This window comes from Macrotis lagotis, chromosome 1, assembly GCF_037893015.1.
Source record: "Macrotis lagotis isolate mMagLag1 chromosome 1, bilby.v1.9.chrom.fasta, whole genome shotgun sequence".
Classification (NCBI taxonomy): domain Eukaryota; kingdom Metazoa; phylum Chordata; class Mammalia; order Peramelemorphia; family Peramelidae; genus Macrotis; species Macrotis lagotis.
Window position 1 is genome coordinate 346,760,759 of NC_133658.1, and position 23,391 is coordinate 346,784,149.

The 23,391-nt window shown below is 39.2% G+C and overlaps 2 protein-coding genes across 17 annotated transcripts in view; one reads left to right on the forward strand and one right to left on the reverse strand.

Moving 5' to 3' along the window:
* Positions 1–7,302, reverse strand: part of RPRD1B (regulation of nuclear pre-mRNA domain containing 1B) — a 119,170-nt gene extending 111,868 nt beyond the window's left edge. For 10 of the 15 annotated variants that reach the window (XR_012473694.1, XR_012473693.1, XR_012473690.1 and 7 more), the window contains exons 1-2: positions 6,929–7,302; positions 3,140–3,269 (exon numbers count right to left, since the gene is read on the reverse strand). Coding sequence is in view for 7 of the 15 variants with exons in the window: in XM_074211910.1 (XP_074068011.1) it covers positions 3,140–3,269; positions 6,929–7,079 (281 nt within the window). In the remaining 8 variants the exon portion in view is untranslated. Of the gene's footprint in view, positions 1–184; positions 252–3,139; positions 3,270–6,928 lie in introns of those variants that run through there. The other 5 variants (XM_074211916.1, XM_074211915.1, XM_074211912.1 and 2 more) reach the window with 3 other exon arrangements.
* Positions 7,303–7,599: 297 nt separating this feature from the next.
* TTI1 (TELO2 interacting protein 1) overlaps positions 7,600–23,391 on the forward strand; it is a 44,416-nt gene continuing 28,624 nt past the window's right edge. For both annotated transcript variants that reach the window (XR_012473686.1, XM_074211908.1), the window contains exons 1-2: positions 7,600–7,651; positions 19,980–22,319. Coding sequence is in view for 1 of the 2 variants with exons in the window: in XM_074211908.1 (XP_074068009.1) it covers positions 20,012–22,319 (2,308 nt within the window). In the remaining variant the exon portion in view is untranslated. The remainder of the gene's footprint in view (positions 7,652–19,979; positions 22,320–23,391) is intronic.

Here is a 23,391-nt window from a genome sequence, read left to right on the forward strand (position 1 = left end):
AGTAAAATAGTATCTCATTTAATGAGTTTAAATTCTACAAGGGAAAAACAACATGTTCACAGATAATACAAGAGATATACAAAAAATACACAGTGATTGAGGATAAGGGAAGGCACTAAAAACAGAGGGAAGCAGAAAAAGCCTCTTACGGGAAGTAGCATTTGAACTGAATCTTAAAGAATACCTGGGCTGGAGTCCTATCTTTGTAAACTCGGATAAGCCACTTCCCATCTGGGTCTCAGTTTCCTCATCTGTAAAATGAGGGAAATGGACTAAATGTTCTTCCACCTCTGACATTTTATTATTCTATTTATCTTTTACAAATATGGTTTATTCTCCATCTTCTCCTTCATACTCGCCACCTCCCATCCCCTGTAACTACATGAATACAGGGACCATTCTTTATGCCTCTTTGTATTCCCAGAACCTTACATATTCAATAAATATTTATAAAGAACTAGAAGGGAACTTAGAGATTATCCAGTTAAATTTCTCACTTTACAGATAAGGGAACTAAATAATGATAAATGTTGATAAAAATAAAAGCTATATTTAACTCTAAATGCAAAATAATATGCACTACAGTAATTTAAGAGCTAATGCTGTATTTTGTATAAAACAAATATGTCTTTTAGTATTTCAGACATAGAGACTTCATTACAATTTTAAATAATGCCACTCCATAAATCTCTAACTCTGACTGGCTTAATGATTATCATTGTTGGTATTTTTTAATTAATAGTCATATGTAGAACATCAACTGAATTAAAAAAAATCAAGTCTTTGTTAAGCATAAAGCCATCTCTGTGACATTATATAAAGAGAACAGATATGGCTACCCATATAATTGAAAAGGTGCAAGTCTTCTGAAAAGGTGGTCTTTTAATCACAATCTAAACTTGATTATGGGCATATCCAAATTAACTATTAAGTTAAAAAAGCCACATGTCTTCAAATTTTTAATAACACTTGAAAGAGAATCCAATAGGGAAACTAAGAAGAGCACTGGATACAAAGATAGCCCTTGAAAGTAGCAGACAGAAAAGGGGACTAAGAAATACTGAAAGGATTCACTTTCCCACAAAACTTCTAGACTACTTTAACCCAGTACCCATGGCCTTTCTGAGGACTGTAAAATCATTTTTTGTTATGTTCCAGGTTCCTTTCCTAACCTTCCCCTCCTTGCCTATTGTTAAAGTTCTTTCCCTCTTTAAATTATCTTGCAGTCAATTATCTATTTATGTGTTATATTTGACCCTTTTAGAATGTAAGTCTGGCTAGTTGTTAACTTGAGTCCCCCAACATCTAGCATAGTATCCAGCCCATACAGTAGGCACTAAATGTTTGTATTTTTTAAATGGAATTTCAAATCATAAAAGTAGATAAAATTTTAATTCCCAATATTTCTCTATAAAAGTTTTTTCCCCCCATTTTCCAATTCTGGTCTTCCTGATCACAGGAAGTATTTGTCTTATAGGTAAATACTGTAGGGATTGCCTCTACCTTCTAAAGTATATTATATAGGTTTGAAGATGAGGAACATTCAATTTCTAAAGCAATCTCTCTTATTTTAAGGCCTACTATATACCATTCCAAATCTGTTCAACCATAAATTTATATTGGAAAGACCTAGTTTTTAATCATATAAAATCAATAATAGCCTCAATTTTTTAAGTGTCTTCTGTTCAGAACTTAGCTTTCCTATGGAAAAGAGGAAAAACATGTTATTTTAAAATATAGTCAAAATTTTTTCTATTTCCTTTTTTGTTTGTTTTTAATTATATCTCATTCCTTTTTTTCTGATTTTATCCTTCTGGCAAAGGGGAGGGAATTTGGGGGGGGGGGGTGGAGCAGTTTTGATTTGTTTTGGTTTTTAAGATCAAATGTTTCACTAAGAATGGCCAGATTCTCTTTTCTCACATTTCTCTCTAGCATTTATAGAGTCAATCAAATTATTTCTAGATTCAAAATATCCTGTGGTATTTTTATCTCCAGAATCAAAACATAAAGTTGTTTGCTGACATTTAAAGCTCTTCATGGCCTGGATCCTTTCCATGTTTTCCCAGTCTTTTTATTTTACTATCTTCTGTATACACTTGAGGTCTAGAGATATCAGTCTACTTGTTGTTCCTAATATCCCATTTCATACTTGGAATGTTCTTCCTCATGTCTTAAGACTCCCAAGGCTTTCTTCAAAGCACAGCTAAAATCCACTATCTGCACTATCTGCACGAGATCTCTCTCATTCCCTTCCCCTAGCTAGAGCCTTTTCTCTCTGTAAGCTTATCTTCCATCTATATGCATCTTATTTGTAGATATTTTTAATATATTGTTCCCCATTTAATATATTATTCCCCATTAGAATATAAGCTCCCAAAGGACAGGGATTATTTTTTCCTTTCTGTACAACTCCATGCTTGGCAAATTGCTTGTTATGTAGTAAGAACTTAATAAATGTCAGTTTCTTACAATAAACATTTTTTTTGCCTTTAAAATAATTTTTAAATATCCTTTACTTCACTACACAAAACAGAAAAGAAAAAGCAGGAAAGGTTTAGGAGGGCAACAGTAAATCCAATATCAGTTTTGCACATTAGTAATTATTGCTTTAGATGTTATGGAAACAAGTATCTTTAGTTGAAAGAAAATAGACACTACACTTTGTTTCCTGTAAACAGAGCAAGTATGCAAAAGTGGAGATACAACTTATTTCTTTTTATGAGAGCACAATCACCCAACCCTTAAAATATAAAAGTTTATATAAGTCAAAGGACTATCACTTTGAGTTAACTTTAAGGAAATTTTAACTAATATGCTATTTATCATATTATTGATCACAAGCTAAAAAGGCAAAATAAAAACCTAAGTAAAATGACTGAGAAAATTATTAGGATAGGTTGTTACATAATGGGGGAAAGAAAGAGTATCCTTTATGTATTATGAACTGAATTCTAATGAGAATGTGTTAAAATGTTTACATAGCTGTGAGAGATCTTAAGGCTTTAGCTTGAGGGAACATCATTAATTTGACCTCTATAGCCATAAATATCCTGAGAAAAATACTTAATTTTCAAATGGTAGAAGGTTTCATAACAAAGTTACAAAAGAATTACAGAAGGAAAAAAAGCAGACAACATACCTGGCAACATGGGAAAAAGCATCCACGAGGACAGATTCAAATTCCCTAGTGAATTCAGGCCCCTTCCTCTTACTGTTTTGGATGACATCATTTGCTAAGTACAAAAACGTAAGCTTTCTATTTGATTTGGCTGAAAGAAGAAAAGAAAATACTTTTAACTTACATTCTAACTATGGTATTATTTGGTATCTTCCAAAGCCTAATTACAATAAAACAGAATACAAATATATCTTTGTTAAGAATTCAAGTACTGCGTATTTAACAAATTTCATAGAATGTAGCAGCAAGTAAATAAAGACCTTAATATTTTTTATCAAAGTTGGCCTAAAACTAGTGAAAAAGGAAGTAACTGTCTAAATTTCTTCATGAAATAAATTAAGTCTATGTGAAAATACAATCTTAAGAAAAAGTCTGAAGAAAAAGACTGAGAATTCAAAATCCAGCAAAACAAAACTTTTAATTCCATGAAAACACTGCAAAGAAGAACGTTTCTAACTATTGTTATTACTATATGACCTGGGAAGAAATTAAATCAGAGCATGTTCTTGGGTTTCAAAAATAACTTTTTCATGAACCAACAGCTAATTTTTTTTTCCAAACATTTTCAGTCAGTAGTCTGTAATCCAACTGATTCTGTAATCCAACAGAAATATCTTTAAAAGATGCATTCTTTATTTCAAATGCAAAAATATAATGCTGTGTTACTACATTATTACTTAAAATTTACACAAATGAAGTCAGGAAAATAAAAATTATGGCTCTCCATAATTCTTGCTTTTTTTTAACATAGTAGATACAGTATTTCCTATAACTCTATATATTATCATATATTAAACCATAAAACCTTCATGTAGTATGTCTAAGTTACAGTTGCTTTGGGCAACATTACTGCATTGCCTGGCTTCCATGCACATAACTTCTCAACCATAAAGTTGCATCACTAAAGTTTTAATCAGATATCCAAACACACTAAGTGTTTTTCAGTGCCAAAGTACTTGAACTCAAATGTATTATATTTCAATCTTTACACACCTTACAAACTTTGCTCCATTTTTCCATGCATCATTTAGAAGATATAAGATATATCTACAATTGCAGATATTGAGAATAACTGAAGTTTAAATTTGGGTTTTTAAAAAAATAAATAGTTTAAATATTTCCCCCATATGCTCATACAAACATATCTGCTTTCAATTCCAATAATCATCCAGTAACAAGTCAGAGCAATGCATAAGAAGTTTATTATTTTAAGGATAGCTTACTCAAAAACAAAAATAGATTCAATAATTACTCTATAGTCTATTACCACAACAAAGGTAGGAATACCATAGAAGGTATTTCTTTTCATACACCTGCTTTGCAAAGCTGGGAGAAATCCATAAGCACTAAGCTTGCATTGATATCGATCAACAACGAATTAAAAAAATAATAAGACAGTCAATTCTCCCTAAATAAAGACTTATATGTTTCACAAGCCTTATGTTTGAAAACTCAGAATTCAAATGCCAAGAAAATAATTTGAACAAAATACAATAACATCATGGAAAAGGTGTTTTATTGGGAGTAAAATCTGGGTTCAAATCTCAAGTCTTAATGATTGCCTTTGCAATCTTGAACAAGTCACTTAACCTCTCTTTATCTCCTTTGAAAATTTTGGATATTATTAGCAAGTGAACACTTGAGTTCCTTTCAAGCTCTATGACTCTATGAAATGAAATTTTTCCAACATTTGTAATTATGAGATACATAAGAGGCCTAAGGATAAGAAATCAAACAGTTTCACTGTCTACAATAACAATTATTTTCATCATCCTTCCAGTCAAACTATTATGATGCACTTTGGATGAAACAGTCCTCTTCCTCAGGCAACATTCTTTATCCCTAGCAAGGAGCCATGTGATTTCATAGAGAAAAGTAATGTGTGAGGAAAATATAGACCCTGGGAATTACTGTAACACAATTTTTTTAATGTCCCACACACATGAAGAACATACTACAAAGCCCTCAACTGTTGTGATATTAAAAATTAAGGGTCTTTTCAAAAGACAAAAAATTGATCATTTAAGCTTTCTGTCTTTCTTTTCCCTTCTTCTCTCTTCCCAATCCCACTCTCCCAATGAATTCATTTGGTTGTTGGGCAGACAAAAACTTGACTTTCTTTTGAGATGCTGAGAACAGTCTTAAAGTTATCCATTTTGGCAATATAATTATTTTTTTTTTACAAGGCAATGGGTTTAAGTGGGCTAGGTAATTAAGTGTCTGAGGCCGGATTTGAACTCAGGTACTCCTGACTCCAGGGCTGGTGCTCTATCCACTGCACCACCTAGCTGCCCCCCATATAATTACTTTTTAAAGAAGTTGTTAAAGAGCATTTTAAACTACAGGTCAGAAATGACTGCATAAACTAAAGGAAAAAAATAATGTTAAGTGAGAAAAACAGGAGTATGTACTAAATAAAGAGAAATGTTTCTGACAATGAAAAAAACAATAAATTTGGTCAAGTAATTTTAAAGATTTCCAGGATACTTTATAAGGAAGCAAGTTGCATTTAGAGATCTCTGAAACACACATTTCTAGATGATAAAAGGTGGGGAAGAACATGGGGAGGCAGCATCAAAACCCATCACAGAACACCTACAGATGGTTCAAGTTTTAGGGAAGGCACGGTATTTTGTATGGAGTAGTAGCTTTAAAATTTTTTCTGATGTGAACTAGCTCAACTACAACCAAAAAGAAGTCTCTGGCACCAAAGATCTAACTTTAGCTACTTCCAGGAGTACCTCAACGCCTGCAAGTTCCTTTATCAACCCAACAAAAAGATGCTGGATATTCAAAAAAGGGCAAATAGGTCAGAATAAGGTTCCTTCCTCCCCACTGGAGAGTCATCCACAGCCATAAAGGAGTGGAAATTAGACGTTATTTTAAAGGGCTAAACGGAGAGAGAATACTTGAAGGCAAAAAAGGAAAAAGTTGTGAGGAAGAGTGGGGGCAATAGGTTGGGAGAGTCGTTGGAGGGACATTCAGTAGAGGGGGGCTAGAAGCTATAGTCACAGGGGTGTGCATGGGGAGTTGGGGGCTGGTGAGGAAAGTCAGACGGGGGGGGGGGGGGGGGGGAGGTCCACGGAGGACTGGGAACTATTCAGACAAAGGCAGCAGGAGCGTGGGGATGGGGATGGACTTGAAGGCCCGGAGGAGGGCAGGGTGGCTGGAGATTTGCGGCGCAGAAGAGCAGGGGTCGGCATCGGTGGAGGGACAAAGGCGGTGGGGCGAGGGCGCGGACCTGGGGCTCGCACGGCGCTCAGCCCATGGGGGAGGCCGCGATGCAGGTGGGGGGCGCCCCTTGGCTGGCCCCGGGAGGCCGGCTTCGGCTGCCAGGCGGGGGGCGCCCCTTGGCTGGCCCCGGGAGGCCGGCTTCGGCTGCCAGGCGGGGGGCGCCCCGAGGCTGGCCCCGGGAGGCCGGCTTCGGCTGCCAGGCGGGGGGCGCCCCTTGGCTGGCCCCGGGAGGCCGGCTTCGGCTGCCAGGCGGGGGGCGCCCCGAGGCTGGCCCCGGGAGGCCGGCTTCGGCTGCCAGGCGGGGGGCGCCCCTTGGCTGGCCCCGGGAGGCCGCCTTCGGCTCTGACAGCGCGGGGGCGCCCCGAGGCTGGCCCCGGGAGGCCGCCTTCGGCTCTGACAGCGCGGGGGCGCCCCGAGGCTGGCCCCGGGAGGCCGGCTTCGGCTGCCAGGCGGGGGGCCGGGGCCGCGGGCGCACGTGGAGGGGGCGCGGGGCGGGGGCCCCCGCGGGACACGCACCTTTGCGCAGCTCCCGGTGCCACACCGAGACGATGGGCCCCGCGTGCTTGCGGTGGTGGATCAGCCACAGAGACAAGGTCTGGACGCTCTGCTGGGAGTTGCTCAGCTCCGAGAGTTTCTTCTCCAGCGCGGACTCCGAGAAGGAGGACATAGTGGCGGGAGGGAGGGGGCTGGCGGGCTTCCGGGCGGGAGCAGGGAGAGGCGGCGGCCGACGAGCGCGAGCCCCGGGGCGAGGTCCGGGCGGACACGGACCGGCGGACTGCGTGGCCGGGCCGGGCCGGGAGCCGAGGGGCCGAGGCCTGAGGGGCGGCCGAGTCTCCTCGGTAACAGCCGCCTCCGCCGCCGCCACAAGATGGCCACCTGACCTCTCACCCCTCCGCGAGGGAGGCCAAAGGGCAAGGGCCGGCGCGAAAGCCGGAAGGGAGCGGAGCGGAGGCGGGCGGCCCGCCGCGGAGCTGCGCCTCGGCCGGACTTTCACCCACCCTCCCGTAAGGCGGCCCCAGAGAGGAAACCGAGCGGGAGGAGGTGGGACGAGGCTAGGCCGGGCCCGGCGGCAGAGCTCCCGGAAGGGGCGGGTACCGCCCGCCCGGCGCGCGAGCTCATTGAGTCTCAGGTGGTCCCTTTTTCCCCGCGTCCCGGGACCTTTCTCGTGCTTCGGCGCTCTGGCCCGACGTCACTTCCGGGAAGGGACGCGAGTGGTGGGGAAAGCTAGAAGAGAGCCAGGTAAGGAAAGTGAAGGCTAGGAGTTTCTCCCCGAAGGGGGATCCGAGGAAAGCGGTTAGAGGGCGTGCGAGGTGAGAGCTAAGAAGAGGAGTTCCTTCTGCGGGCCGCCCCGCCCCGGGGGTCCCGACTCCTGGCCTCCGCCTAACGCAGGGTCGCGTAGGGGGGGCCCGACCGGACTAGGCCTCTAATCGCCGGCCGGCCCAAGGGGAGGCAGTGCTTTGTTCGGAGCCTGTAATTGGGCTACTTCTCCCGATGGAGAAGCTAAAATGCCGATCGGTAAACATTTATTAAGCATTTACTGTTTGCCCAGGACCTTACAAAAGGAGGCGGAAAAAAAAAACAAGCTTACTGCCCTCGAGGGGTTTATAAACCTCTTTGGAGAGCTATAACCTACAAGTAAATTATGTAAAACGCGAAGTAATGATACTTGCTCAGTACTAAAGTAAGGAAAGTAAAGCTAGTTTTGCAAATCGCCTTACTCAAGACCTTTTTTTTGATCCTTACCACACCCCTGGGGAGCCAAGTACTTTTAATACCAGACCCAGAGGTACTGCCCAGAGTCACTCAGCTAGGAAGGGTCTGAAGTTGGATTTGAACTCAGCTCGAAAACTCTGGGTTTCTAAGATGATACCATAATGAGAAATGTATTACCCTCATCTATACAGTCTTCCCGTGATATCTCATTATATCATAACTGACAATTATATAGCAAAGTAAAACACTACTCACAGCAGCTTTATTTTTTCTGTTATTGTTTGGACCTCTAAACAGCCCTGTGAGGAAGGTAGTACAGGTAATATTTTCCCCAATTTATAAATAGGGAAACTGAGAGGCAGAAAAGGAAAGCAACTTATTCAGTGTCACACAGCTAATAAAATAGAGCCCAAGAGTCTGTTAGTATTACTTTAAATACAACCTTCTTTCCCAGGTAGCACACATCCCACCCCATCCAATCCAAAACTAACCACTTCAGTCTACCCAGGCTGTATCAGTCAACTGGACTCCCTACACAGACCAGGACCATTCCCATTTCTGCACCTCAATCATATGATAACACTTGCACCCAAGCACTGCTGGTCCAGAGTCTTTATTGAGAATGTTACACAAGTGTAAAGAGTACTGGGTTAAGAGTTAATAAATTTGTTGAGCCCCTTTAATCCTTGGACCCCATTTGGAGTTTTCCTGGCAAAGCTCCTAGAGTGATTTACCATTAACTTCTCCAGCTCCTTTTACAGATGAGAAAACAGGCAGAGTGAATTGACTTACCTAGGATCACACAGCTTTACTAGATTTGAACTCAGGAAAATGAGTCTTCCTGACTCCAGACCAAGTACTCTATCCATTTCTCCACCTAGCAGCTCTGCTGCTTATATTAACACTTTCATTTTATCTTTTTAGTGCTCTTTTTTTTCTCATCTATAAAATTAAGAAGTTGGATCTGGATGATTTCTAGGAATCTTTCTAGTCCTAAGTCCTGTGATCTTTGAATATTCTAATTCCCTTCCTTTTTATCAGTTTTGAGGGTCCATCTCAAACCTTATCTTTTTCATGAAACATTCTGTGACACTGACTTAAGAGTGTGGTGTATATCTTCTCCTAGCTCCACCATCCTACCAGATGCTTTAGTTTTCAGATCCAACCTATCTAATCTATTCCTCAATACCTTTTTTTTTCTTTTTAAATATATGACATTATTTTGTTATGCAGATGGAAGAGCTCTCATTTTGTGCTCCTCCTATGTACCTAAGGAAATTCTAACCAAATTCTAACCATACCTTTATGCCAAAGAATGTTGTGAACCATTTCAGTTCAACAAACATATTAAAATTTACATTTTACATGGCTTTGTTTTTTTGTACAAAATTTGGGCCACAAATGTGTCTATGCTTAATTTAGGTTTGTGCAGAGATCATCTTAATGGCCAAATCTAGTGGCCTTTTTTCATTTCCCAACCTTCTTAACCATGATTCAACTTCTGACACTATTGATCACCCTCTTCTCTTGATTTTCTCTTCTGGTCTTCTTACTTGCCTTTTCTCTCTTTTTCCAAGCTACTTTTTTGATTGTTCACATAGGTCAGGCCTACTAATTCTTAGTGTCTACCAATATTATTCGGGGTACTTCTCCCAACCTACTATCTCAACTGATGATCAATCAATTATCCTTCTCAATGTAAATCATTCTTAAGTCCAGATCTCTCTTCTTAACTCATCTTGCCTCACTAACCCCCTCTTCAGCATTTTGAACTGGATGTCATGTAGATCTTGAACTAGTTGTCCTGTAGGCACCCCAAACTCATTATATCTAAACAGAGCTCATTGCTTCCCCAAACCCTAACCTCTTTCCAATTACCCTTTCATTCTCAAGGGTACCACTATCTTCCTCTCAGTGACCTAGGCTCACAATCTCAGTGTCATTATGACTCCACATACCAAATCTGTCACTATTCCATTATTTCTGACTTCACAACATCTCTCTTTTATGCCCCCTTCCCTCCAAGAAGGCTGTCATCACCTCAGTCCAGGATTATTGCAGGATTATTATTCATCTTCCTGTCCCAAATTTCTCCACATTCCACTGAATTCTAGTGACTCCCTATTACCTCCAGGATCAAATCTTTTTTTTTTATCAAGACCCAACTTTACTCTCTTTCGACCTGTTCTACCTCCCTTCCAGGTCCCCATTTTCCCTTTGCCCTTCCATATTACTAATGCCTTTTGGAAATTACATTCATTTAAACAGTCCCTCCCCCTTTTCTTTGTATCCCCAGTACTTGGCATATAGGAAGCTTTTTAATAAATGTTTGTTGATTGATTGAAATCAACAAGCATTCATTAATTGCCTATTATGTACAAGGTGAAGGGGATAAAAAGATAAATGGAAAAGAGCAGATGACCTCAAGGATTGGGGTATAGAACTTATACAGGTGTAAATGATTACATTTAGGTGCTTCCACACCTTGTGGCAGGAAATATAAGGCAATTTGAGAAGAAAACAAAAGAGAGAAAAAGCATGCCTGCATCAGAAAAGGCCTCAAGTAGGTAGTGGCACAAAAATAAAATTAAAACTGTGAGGCAGGGGCAGCTTGGTGGTGCAGTGGATAGAGCACCAGCCCTGGAGTCAGGAGTACCTGAGTTCAAATCCAGCCTCAAACACTTAATAATTACCTAGCTGTGTGGCCTTGGGTAATCCACTTAACCCCATTGCCTTGAAAACATCTAAAAAAAAACCAAAAAAACTGTGAGAAATGGAGAGAAGACACATTCAGTGGTAGACATCTTACTCCAGAATATTGAAGCATGACTGGGAATGTCACGTTCAGTTTGACTCGGTGTAAAAAAAGATTATGGATTAAGACTGCAAGGGAACCTAAGAACCAGGCTGAGGAATTTGTACTTTACCCTGAGAGCAAGATAGATAAATATAACTGTATCATATAAGATTGTGTCAGTAGCTATGTGAAAGATGAATTAAAGTGGGAGGAGACTGGAAATGGGGATATCAGTTATTAATAATAGTCTAAACTGCCCACTAGGGCCTTAACTAGAGGTCATATGATTGGAGAATGAGAAAATGGGGTGGAGACAAGAGATTCTATGAAAATATATTCAGTAAGACTTTGAACCTGAATGGAAAGAGAAGATGAGAGAGGATGTCTCCAAAGTATGCAACTAGATGGAAATACTCTTGAAAGAGAGGAAGAGAGGAAAGTTTAGTGAGCAAAGATAATGAGCACTGTTTTGGACATGGGACATTAAAGATATCCAGTTAGCTACGGAGTACTTAAGTTCAGGAAGAAAATTTAGAATGGCTATATAGATTTGGGGGCTATATACAGAAAGATGATAACTGAACCCATAGTAACTGATAATATGTCTCAGAGGGATAAGTATAGAGAAAGAATAGAATTGAGACCAGGACACAGAGCTTGAAGGAATATCTATACTTAGAGGGAGTGAGATGGATGAAGGATACGGAAAAGTAGTCAGGACAGAAGGAGAAGCTGGAAAAAGCAGTTTCCTGAGAGCCAAAAGAAAAGAGAGATCTCAGCAGTGTCAGAAGTTTGCAGAAAGGCTAAGGAGAATGAATACTGAGATCGCTGGTACCCTTGGGCAGAACAGTTTCATTTAAGGAATTGGTTCAGAAGTCCAGTTCAAATGGTTGGGAAAAAGAAAATAAAGGCAATGGGAATAGTTAGCTACTAATAGGAGAATTTTTGATCCCTGAGGAGACCTTGGCAGGGTAAGATTACAAAAACAAAAGAGCAAGAAATTTCAGAGTGTAGGACAATTAATGTGTTGGTCAAGATAGTCAGCAGACATTTATTAAGCACCCATCATATGCCAGTCACTGTCAAAAACACAGTAAAACCAAAAAGGGGAAAGGGGCAGAGTAGATAGTGTTACTGAGACATGAAAGGGAAAAAAAATCAGTTTCATTAAAAACTAACCAGAGAGCAGAAGGAAGTCCAAAAGTAGACACAGACAACCAGGGTGGTACTGAGACTACTACACTAAATTTAAAATGCCCCCCCCAAAAAAAAAAGCTCCATGATGGGAGATTCATAATTTTATATGAAGTCATTTTTGTTCTTTGCATGAGGAAATATGTTAGTTCTTCTCAAGTTTCATAATAACTTAAAAAAAGGAAACATCTTTTAAAAGAATAGGTTGGAAGGAATAAATAGAAGTAGGGATAAGGAATGGAGCTTATGATCAGAAGGGAATTTGAGGTTATCAAAGTGGTAGTTCTGGATAATAGTGAGATCCAAGACATGGATTCCTGAGTAAAGTTGTAGATCATAGGATCTGTAAAATTTAATGAATTGGAAGGCTAGGGTATCTCAGCAATAAGGACTGAGGAATGTAGGGTGAAAAGGGAGATGGTAAGGTAGGTGCTGAAATCTCTGGAAAAAACACCAAATATTTAATATAAACAAGATCTTATGCCCAGTGGTGAAATGAGAAAAGTGGAAAGGCATCAATCTCTGCCCTCAAGTTTACAAATGAATAGGAGTGGTAATAATAATAATAATGAAATACTTGAACATTCAGTTCAACAAACATAAATTAAGTACCTACTAAAAATGGGTACTGGGGTGACAGGAAAGCCCTACCTTCATAGAGCTCCCATTTCTTTGGGAGGAAATGCCCAACATAAATATAAATAAATAAATATAATAGGGAAATTGTGGAGTCAAAGAGCAATAACAGTTGGGGGGAGGGGGTGTAGAAAAGTTTCCCAGAGGTGGTGACCATTCTGAATTTTGACTTGAAGAATGGCAGATATACTGAGAAAAATTCAGAAAGAGGGCCTTCCAGGTCTTTGGGTTGGTTTGGCATGAGTGCACTACGATTGGAGGTGGACGTGGAGTTTGGAAAACAGCTGGTAGCCCTGCTTCACTGGAGTTGGAAAGGGAAGTGAGGCCCAAGTTGTATGGAGCCATAAATGTTAGGCTGTAGCTTTAACCTCTGGCAGTGGCAGCCCCAACCTTGATAACAGGTAGAATGCCACATTGTCTATGAGAGAACCAGAGTACTATAAAACTATAGAATCAGCACCTTAATCTCTGCTTCAATGGTCTGGATACATAGTTGCACTTCTTCCCAAATCTCTCCATGAAACCTGAGTGTAGAAAATGTTTGTCTTGTGAATTTGGGGGTGATTTAGGAGACAAGTTGAATTCTAATTTTTGAAATGAGATGAACATGCTATTTCCAGTTTTAAGTGTCCCACTTCTTTGGTTGAAGGAAGGAAAAGATGGACTACCAAGTGATAGGTAGTATTATGGGCAGGACAGTAAGGAGTCGTATTAATAATAACCTCCATTTAAATTTTACAAAATGCTTTCCTCGCAACATCCTTATAAAGTAGGTCATGCAAATATTTTTTTCTATTTTATTATTGAGAAAGCAAGGATACTGGGTGCTTAAATGATTTCCCTAGAATTCACAGAGCTTATTTATAGGAGACAGATGTAATAGATAGGGAACCAGGCTTGGGATCAAATCCTGACCCAGACATTTATAAGCTGAACAATTTACCTAACTTTGCTATTTCTCAGTTCTCTCATCTCTTTAAAATAAGAACTCTAAACTCAGTGTCTTCTAAGGGTCCCCTTCAGCTCTAAATCTATAATTCTAAGTGGTGAAACACAGGTCTTAAATCAAGATAAGCCCTCCTTCCAGTACACCAAAACCTACTTGGGGGATTCCTGAGGGGAAAATGGATCTTTGCATTAAGTTCTAATTTGCCCTGGAAGTGCTCTGGAAAGGAAGGTGTCATTTTCATAGTATCTGTTGTATATTCCTTATGAGTAAAGTTCCCTGAGGGCAGGAATGAGAGGAGCTTGATACTTCCTCTAAGAGGGAATGTGACTGAGTGAAGTTAGGCTTGGGAATTTGCAACTCAGGCAGAAGTTTAGATTAGAAGTTAAATACCCTCTGAGTCTAGGGAGTTTTCTTTTTACCATTACTTCTAATTAACTACCTTGCCCTGGTGTATTTTTTTAATTTGCATTTTCTCTTTTCTATAATAAATAACCCCAAAAAACCACACTCTTATTCTTAAGAGTGTGAAGAAATGAAGTAGAAGGGGGTAGAAAGGAAGCAGGTGCTAGAAATCAGTAATAAGATAAGAGGAAGATAGGAGGAAAAGTGGAACAAATAATCAGTGTTTGGCTGTGTCTGGGTCAGGTAACCTTGTCTGAAGTTCATTTGAAGGTAAAATCAGGCTTAAACTTTTTTTGTGTTATAGATCACTTGGACAGTGGGGTGAAACCTAAGGATTTTTTAAGGGCATAAAAATAAAATACACAAGATTACAATGGAAGCTAGTTAGATAAAGATGTAATTTTTTTTCCTGAGTTCAAAGACACCACTGAATATATCTATGGATCCCAGTTCAAAGACTGGGAATCCAACCTGACTGAGAAAATAATGAAAGAAATTTCTAGACCAAGATTTCCACCACCACCCCAAATTGATTCTAAATGGCATTACAAGTGCCCTGAAATAGATTTAAGGAGACTTAAGTCCCAGAGCAGTATTCTTTATGACCTATAATTTCACTATTAGTGGTAGTAAATAATGGTAAAGAGAAGATATTTTGAAAACATTTGGGAAAAAACAAGATGACAAAGTAAAGAAAGCAACTATTAAGAAAAGCAATGACACATCTTTTTTGAAATGAAAAAAATATTTAAGAAAACTTTCCTAGTATATGGCTACAGTACAATAATTTTATGTAGTCCTTTTTCAGTATGTATTTTTTTTCCTTTTCAAGGGGATCTCATATGGTTTAGCCTGAATTTGGACTAAAATGATACTGCCTTGCTGTCTATATGGTATATTCAATCACTTTGTTACATAAAGTCATCTTAATTGTTGTGTGTACTAGACCTTATCATTCCCAATTAGATAGCCATTTCAGAATGGAACTTATGTAAAGTACTGTCTTTCAACAAATATTAATCAAGCCCTGCCCAATCTTAGTTTATATAGATGGGGAAACAGAGGCCCAGGCAAACTAAGGAATTTGCTGAATACTACTTGACTAGTTAAATATGTGCTTTACTAGTCTAAAAATTCTGTGATTTGGGGGGCAGGTAGGATATTAGAATCCACTTCTCCTGATTCCATATCTTCTCATCGTATTAATTCAATTATATTTCTCCAAAGAATCTTCAAGTTGAAAGGGACCTTTGAGGTCATGGAGTCAAATTTATATGTAAATAGAAATCCCTGAAAAGTGGGCATTTACCTTCTACTGGTCTGCTACTTCCTGAGATCACACACCCCCCCACCTTGGGATAGTTCCCTTTTGATTCTGTCTTGGACTAATTATCTTCATAAATGAAAGATAATGCATATAGAACTAGGAATACACCCTCACAGCACAAATAAATTCAATTAATTCTGACTAGTTGGGAAGAAACCAGTTCCAAAAATTTTTTAAGTAGCTTACATTCAGTTTACAAACTTTAAATATATGGCAAAAAATTCTGTTTGGCTCCACACAGGCCCCACAGACAAGAAAATGATCATAGGTAGAGGAAACTTACACATGAAACATTTAGCAACCAAGATTGTAATAAAGTTCCACATTTTGCCACAGACTTTTGGAACCTGAGTTAATGTGAATATGGATCAGAATAGATTCCTAAAATGAGACCTCTTAAGAGAAAAAAAATGCAATGTAATACTTAGTGTAGAAAAAATACTCACAGATTCCTAAGATATAAACAATGTTCTGTAGTCTGAGGGGACTGAAGTAAAAGATAAGAATTCTAGGTTCAGGTCCTTGGCCCACCATTAATTCACTAGCCTAGATCATCTCACTTTCTCTCTCAGCCTCAATTTCTACTGCATAAAACAATTCAAGGCCCCTTCTAAATCCTATCAGATTCTATGCTCTCCCAGCCACAGTATTCCATGAAACTTATTTTGCAGCACTACATATTATAAAATATGCCTCTGAGGATCAAGGCCCCACTTCTCTGTGCCATGCTACAGGGAAGAGGAAAGAGATGATAATGAGATAGAAAAGTATATTCTCTTACCCTGATCTCTCATTTTCATCTCAGCCAGAGTCCTTCCCTTCTTGTTAGCTTCCTAGATTGTTTATGACCAGGATGTACTGGATTAAATTTCAGCAGATATTTTCAGGCAAGAATTAGTTTGTTCCTTTGAATACAGAATTAGCATTTAATGTTGTGACCCAGACGGGTCTTCATCCAACTGCTGAGTCCAGAACTCTTAACTCAGAACATTCACCTCCTACTTGTACCATCAGCAGTCATTCTCATAAACCTTAGTTTTCTTAGAACCCTTTTATAGGTGACATCTGAGTTCCAATGAATATTTGGAGCCAGATCAGAAGAGATTCCAAGAATCCTAATTTACAACCTCCTAATCTCCAAATAATTCAAACCCCAAGTGATACAATAGCAATTAAATGTATTTTTGCAGGTGCTAAGTGGGACCCTATAAACCTGTTCTACCTATTAGTTTTGTTTATATTTTTCTGAATAGAGTGAAACACATGAGTCTGAAGCACAGTCTTTTGGATCCCCTTAATAGGAAAAAAAAGTCACTATTCTCTTTTTTGTTTTTGTTTTGTTTTTGCAAGGTAATAGGATTAAGTGACTTGCCCAAGACCACACAGCTAAGTAATTACTAAGGGTCTGAGACTAGATTTGAACCCAGGTTCTCCTGACTCCAGGGTCATTCCCAGTCCCATGTTCTATCCACTCCACCACTTAGCTGTCCCACTACCACTCTATTTTAAGGATAGATTTGGCTTATGGCAATAGCCAAAAAAAATTCAAACCTGTGTATGGCAAATGAATTTTCCTTTATTTAAAACAGTGCTGGCAAACTCATATAGAAATGGGTCCCTATAGGCTACATATTGACATAGAAATCACACATTAACCTTATGTTTGTTGAATTGAATTTTTATTTTATTAAATATTTTCAGTTCCATTTTAGTCTGGTTCTGCAAAACTCCACTAGGAGCCTTATGGGCAACAAGTTTGACATCTTCTGGTTTAGAGTAGAGTTTAGGGTCTTCCCTTTTCCTTCCTCTGCAGAATTCTTATTTACCCATTAAAGTCCATATCACCTCTCCAGAAAACTTTCTATGATCTGCCTCATTATCTACTTCCTTGAACCTCACATCTCATCACATCTTTTTATAATTTTCTAATGCACTTAGCATGTCATGTTTTTTATTATGGATCTTACTATATCTGTGTTGTCGTCTTACTTGGTGATAGGTTCCCTGCCCCAACATGATGTTCTACCTACCATAGTCATTTAACAAATTCTTGTGTATTTTTCCATTTTTAGTCAAAAGAAAGATATAATTCTAGTCACTACAAAGACTGCTTTTCTTCTGTTTGTGAAAGGTGATTCCAAAAGGAAGTCCAGAAATGTTTTGAGCAATGGCAGCAACCTTAGAGTATGTATTTATTAGTCTTCCTAAGTTGACTACTTTGGAGGTAGCATCTCTAGTATCCATCTCCTCTTTTCTGTTTACACTGATAATGTTGACTACTCCTCACTTCCTGAATTTTTTTTCCTCCCTAGATTTTCTTGACAAAGCTCTCTCCTAATACTTTCCTTACCATTTATCCATTCCTTTTCAGTCTCCTTTTTTGGATCATTCTTAATATTCTACCTAGGCTATACTTGGATATATCCCAAAACTTTGTTCTCTGCCACCTTCTCTACATCTCTCAGTGATCTCTTAAGTTCAGTGAGTTCAGTGGTCATCTCTTTGCAGAAGTCTCTCAGATCTACAGATCCAGCCCTCACCTCTCCTCAGTATCAGTCCCACTGTGCCAGTTACTTGCTTGATAGCTTTGTCTGGATATTATTCCACAATATATGAAACACATTGTGTCTATAATCCACCTTTTTTCTACACCATTCTTCCAGTCACCCAATTTCAGAACCCTGAAGTCATCCTCGGTGCTCAGATTTGTGTATAGGATGGATTAGGGGTTTAGGGTAGGGTGGGGGGTGGGGGAAAGAGAGAAATTGAAGAAGGGGCTCTGAATAGGAACTATAGACATGGGTAAGAGGTAATAAGATCCTGAACTAATATGGTGACTGCATGAAAGGAAAAAAGAAATTGATGAAAGATACAGAAAGGCAAAAATAAAGCTTAGCAACTGCATGAATATAAGGAATAGAAGGAAGAAGGAAAAGTCCCTGGACTCATGCCTGTAATGCACTCCTTCTTATCTGATACCTCCCTAAATTCCTAACTCCTTTCAAGGTTTAACTCAAGTGTTGCACCAGGCATACTTTTACTGATTTTCCCCTCATTCCTGCAGTGGTTGGTGCTACCCCCAAAAAAAATTTTTTGTAGTGTGTGTGTGTGTGTGTGTGTGTGTATACACATGTATATGTATATGTATACATATACATGTATATACATATATATGTGTGTGTGTGTATATATATATATATATATATATATATAAATTTTTAATGATGGCTTTTGGTACATGTTTAAGCCACTTGAGGTCAGGAACTATTTTTATCTTTACATTTGAAATGCCTAATACAGGGTTATACAGACAAAAGATGCTTAATAATTGTTTGTTGAATTGAATTGAACTTTGGACCTTATTTATATCACCACAACCTCTAACTGCTCTTCCTCTCCTCCCAATATTAACTTCCCAAGACACACATCCATTTACATTATTCTTTTACTCAAAAATTTTTTATTATTTCTTTGATAACTGAAACATTCTAACAATCAGCAATTTTAATGAAACACCTAATATGTATTAGACATTGAGAAAACAAAGACAAAAATGAAACAGACTCTGTAAGTTCTAGAAATAGCATAAGTACAACAAACACACCATGTAAATACAAGATATCCAGAATTGAGAGTAGAAGATATGCATTTCTGTCCTTATTTCATACTATTCCCTTTCATGGATTCTATATTCCCATCCAACTGGACTACTAGTTTTTCCCTGACCTGATCCTACCCTCTCCCAACTCTGTGCATTTGCACAAGCATGAGATGTATGTCACTCTATGCCTGAAATTCCCCATGTTTCCATCAGTTGAAATTCTATCTTGAAGGCTCAGGTACCACTTTTCCTGATTTTCCTCCCTTTCTTTCCCATTCCCTGCTGTGAAAAGTGGTTTAAGCCTCCTCATATTTCTTATAGAACTTTTGTCTTGGACTCTTCTTTGTACTTATTTTTGTTTTGCCTTGTGTAGAATTTAAGAATTCTCCCAACCTCCACATTGGATTGTAAGCTTCTTGAAGCCAAGGATTATGTGGTCTCATTTTCTTATCTTGCATATAGTGGATACTTGGCAGTTGTTAATCTTATTTGAATCTAGGGGATGTTGGGGAGGGTGGAATTGGGAAGACATGGTGACTCTCTTCAAGTATCTGAAGGGCTGTCATGTGGAAGACCCATAAGGCTTGTTCTGCTTGGCCACAGAAAGACATAAGACATTACAGGGAAACAGCTTTCAGATCAGTATAGGGAACAACTTCTTAGCAATAAATGGAAAAGTTGGCTCAGGAGATAAGGTGTTCCAATCACTTGAGGTGTTCACTGAAAGTTGAATTCCTTATCAGGAATATTTTAGATATATCCATGCTTTGGGTTGGAGTTGAAGTAGATGACTTTTGAGGAGATCCCTTCCAACTCTGTATTTAAGTTCTAGTATTTTTTTATTTAAAAATCAGTTTGATCATTTCATAATCACACCTCCTTTACCCTTTTAGACAAGGGGATTTGAGTTTGTTTCACTGAGAAGAATTTCCTTGTTTTGGACTACAGGAAGTTTTCTTTAAGAAGAGGACTTCTGAACAATGGCGGTTTTTGACTCTCCTCAGGAAGCGTTTGGCATTTTACGCCCAGTTTGTGTTCAGCTCACAAAGACACAGACAGTGGAGAATGTAGAACACCTTCAGTCAAAACTGCATGTTGTAAGTGATTCTGCTCTTCAAGATCTTCAAGAGTATGTCCTCTTTCCCTTGAGATTCACACTCAAGACTCCAGGCCCCAAAAGAGAGAGTCTGGTCCAGAGTGTAGTAGAATGCATTACATTTGTCCTTTCTACAACATGTATAAAGAAGCAGGAGCTCCTTCAAGAACTTTTTTCAGAACTCTGCCTTTGCCTGTCTTCTCCCAATTCCCAACAACCAGCACCTGTTTCAGAAGAATTAAAATTGGCTGTGGTCCAAGGACTTCATACATTAATGCATTCAGCCTATGGGGACATAATCCTCAGCTTGTATCAACCTTGCACTCTTCCACACTTAGGATTTGCTATATCTTTATTGTTAACTCTAGTGGAACAGGAAAAATCAAAGCAAATTAAAACTTCTGCTTTAAAGTGTTTACAAGTTCTTCTTCTACAGTGTGACTGCCAGGAACATCCCAAGTTATTAGATGAAATTGAGACAAAACAACTTGGGGATTTGTTTGCTTCTTTTTTGCCTGGGATCTCAACTACATTGACTAGAATTATCACTGGAGATTTTAAGCAAGGTCATGTGATCATCATATCTGCCCTAAAGGTCTTTTACAAAACAGTTGGCTCCATTATGAATGATGAACAATTAGCAAAAATTCCAAAAGACAAAGGGAAGCCTTCAGTTGAACATAGAGTAGAAGAACTTATGGTCCATAGAGATGCAAATTGGGTTGCAAATACAGGAGATAAATTGACTGCCCTTATTGAAAAAATAGTTGAATTTGTTTCGATTCACCCACACTGGAAGGTAAGGATGGAACTGATAGAACTTGTCCAGGATCTTCTTTTGAAGTGTAGGCAATCCTTGTTGAAATCTGTTGGCCACCTTTTGAAGGTTTTGGTGGGTTTGGTAAATGACGAGAATCCTGATGTCCAAAGCAGATGCAGTAATGTTCTAAAGAATTTTGCAGATCAAAGGATAGTTGTTGAGAGCAGGGCACTCGCTGACATCTTGTCTGAAAATCTGCACTCTCTTGCTACAGTTCTTCCTCGCCTGATGAACTCACAGGATGATCAAGGCAAATATTCTACTCTTATTTTGTTACTTGGTTATCTGAAACTCTTGGGCCCCAAAGTTAACTTTGTTCTCCACTCTGTGACACATCTTTATCGCCTGTCCAAAGCACTCATTCAGGTGCTTGAACTTGATGTGGCCGATGTGAAAATTGTTGAAGAGCGACGCTGGGGCCCTGATGGACTGACTGAATCCTCGAGTTCATTGTCAGAGCCGCCCTTATACAGGAGCAAAAGTCAGAGGAAATACTTTCGGTTCTTCACAGATGAGCGGATTTTCTTGATATTGAGGCAGATATGTCGGATGCTTGGTTATTATGGGGATCTTTATCTACTTGTGGATCACTTCACTGAACTATACAATGAGTCTGTCATTTACAGAAAACAAGCTGCCATGATCCTTAATGAGTTAATTGCAGGGGCTGCTGGGATAGAGGTGGAGATTCTTCATGAAACTAGTAGCAGAATAAGTGCAGAAGAACTGAAGAAGATCATTACATCCATCCTTGAGGAATATACAAGTCAGAAAAATTGGTATTTGGTCACCTCTAACGAAGTTGAGGGAAACAGAGAAGAGTTAACAATGAAGCATTCAGGCCTTCAGGCCATCACATCTGGTGTTCACACCTGCCATCTCACACCACTTCCATCATCTTCAGAGCTTAGTCCCACTATCTGTTCTATGAATAGCAACATCTGGCAAATATGCATCCAGTTAGAAGGGATTGGCTGCTTTGCACATGCACTAGGAATAGAATTTCGTTTCCTTTTGATGTCAGCTCTCTACCCAGTTCTTGAAAAAGTTGGAGACAAAACTCTACTTATTAGTCAAGTGGCTACTAGCACCATGATGGATATTTGTCATGCCTGTGCCTATGACTCTCCCCAGGATCTAATCAATCATAATGCTGACTATTTAGTGAATGAGATTTCCTTAAATCTGCATCAAATGGCACTATCCCCTCGTAACCCAATAGTCTTGGAAATTATGTTCCAGAACTCAGATACTAGCTTGCTTCCTTTGGTGGAAGATGTGATTCAAGATGTACTGTTCAGCCTGGACCAGTTTCATGATGAGAGAGCTGCTTCATTCCTCTGTGTTCTACACACAGTAATGGGAGCCTTAGGTAGAGTAGAAACCTTTTCTGATACATAATTTGAGGAACTAGCCCTATAGCTAAATGATAGCTTAACTACATATTATCAGATTTTTAGTGTTTGTGGTTATGATTTCAGGGACATAATTTGAATAGAAATATATCAAAATTTGTAAAATAATAGAATATGTTGACTCATTTTTTATGTTTATTTTGAATTTTTAATGATCAAATGAATTAACCTATAAAATGTTCTTTGCAAACCTTAGTATTGCTACATAAATACTAGCTGTTTTATTTAATGATAACAGAAAATTGACTATGTCAGTGCTGATGGTATAAAAGGAATAGCATGGATAATGGAATCCTGCATCAATCTCATTTTGACCATTAGAAACAAAGACCTGGAAATGTTTTCTCTTCCTAGGAATAGGTGTTGACCATTGGCGACAAGACAAGCTTTATCATAGGTCCCAAACCTTAAGAATCATCCAATCCAAACCCCTCATTTTTAAGATGAAGAAACTGAGGCCCAGAGAAGTTCAGTAATTTGGCAAAAGATCCATAGTTTACTCAGCATCAGAGCTAGAGTTGGACCAAAGTCCTAATTCGATACAGTACTAGATCCCTCTACATTACCCCAGAGAGGTAGATTGGATACAGGGCTTAAAGAGTATCATCTGGGACTATAGTTCATCCTCAGCTGTCTCCTTAAACAATGTAAACACTCATTTCAGATTCTTTGTTTCATCTCATTTCCAATAGACAAGACCAAGAGAACCTGCACTCTCCTCTCTCTTCTCTCTCTCTCTCTCTCTGTCTCTCTCTCTCTCTCTCTCTCTCTCCCTCTCTCTCCCTCTCTCCCTCTCTCTCTCCCTCCCCCCCCCACCTCCCCTCCCCTTCTTCCTCTCTGTCTCACACAGAATCTTGGTGAGAACAAACCAATAGGGCAGTTCCCAGGAAGACTCTCAGTCTCTAGCCCTCAGTAATAAGAAATAATGCTCCCAGGGGACTGCAAGTTTGTATACCTTTTTAGATATGGAAAGAACCCTAGAGGGTCTTTAACCCAACTTCATTTTGGCAAGAAGGAAATCTGGCCCAT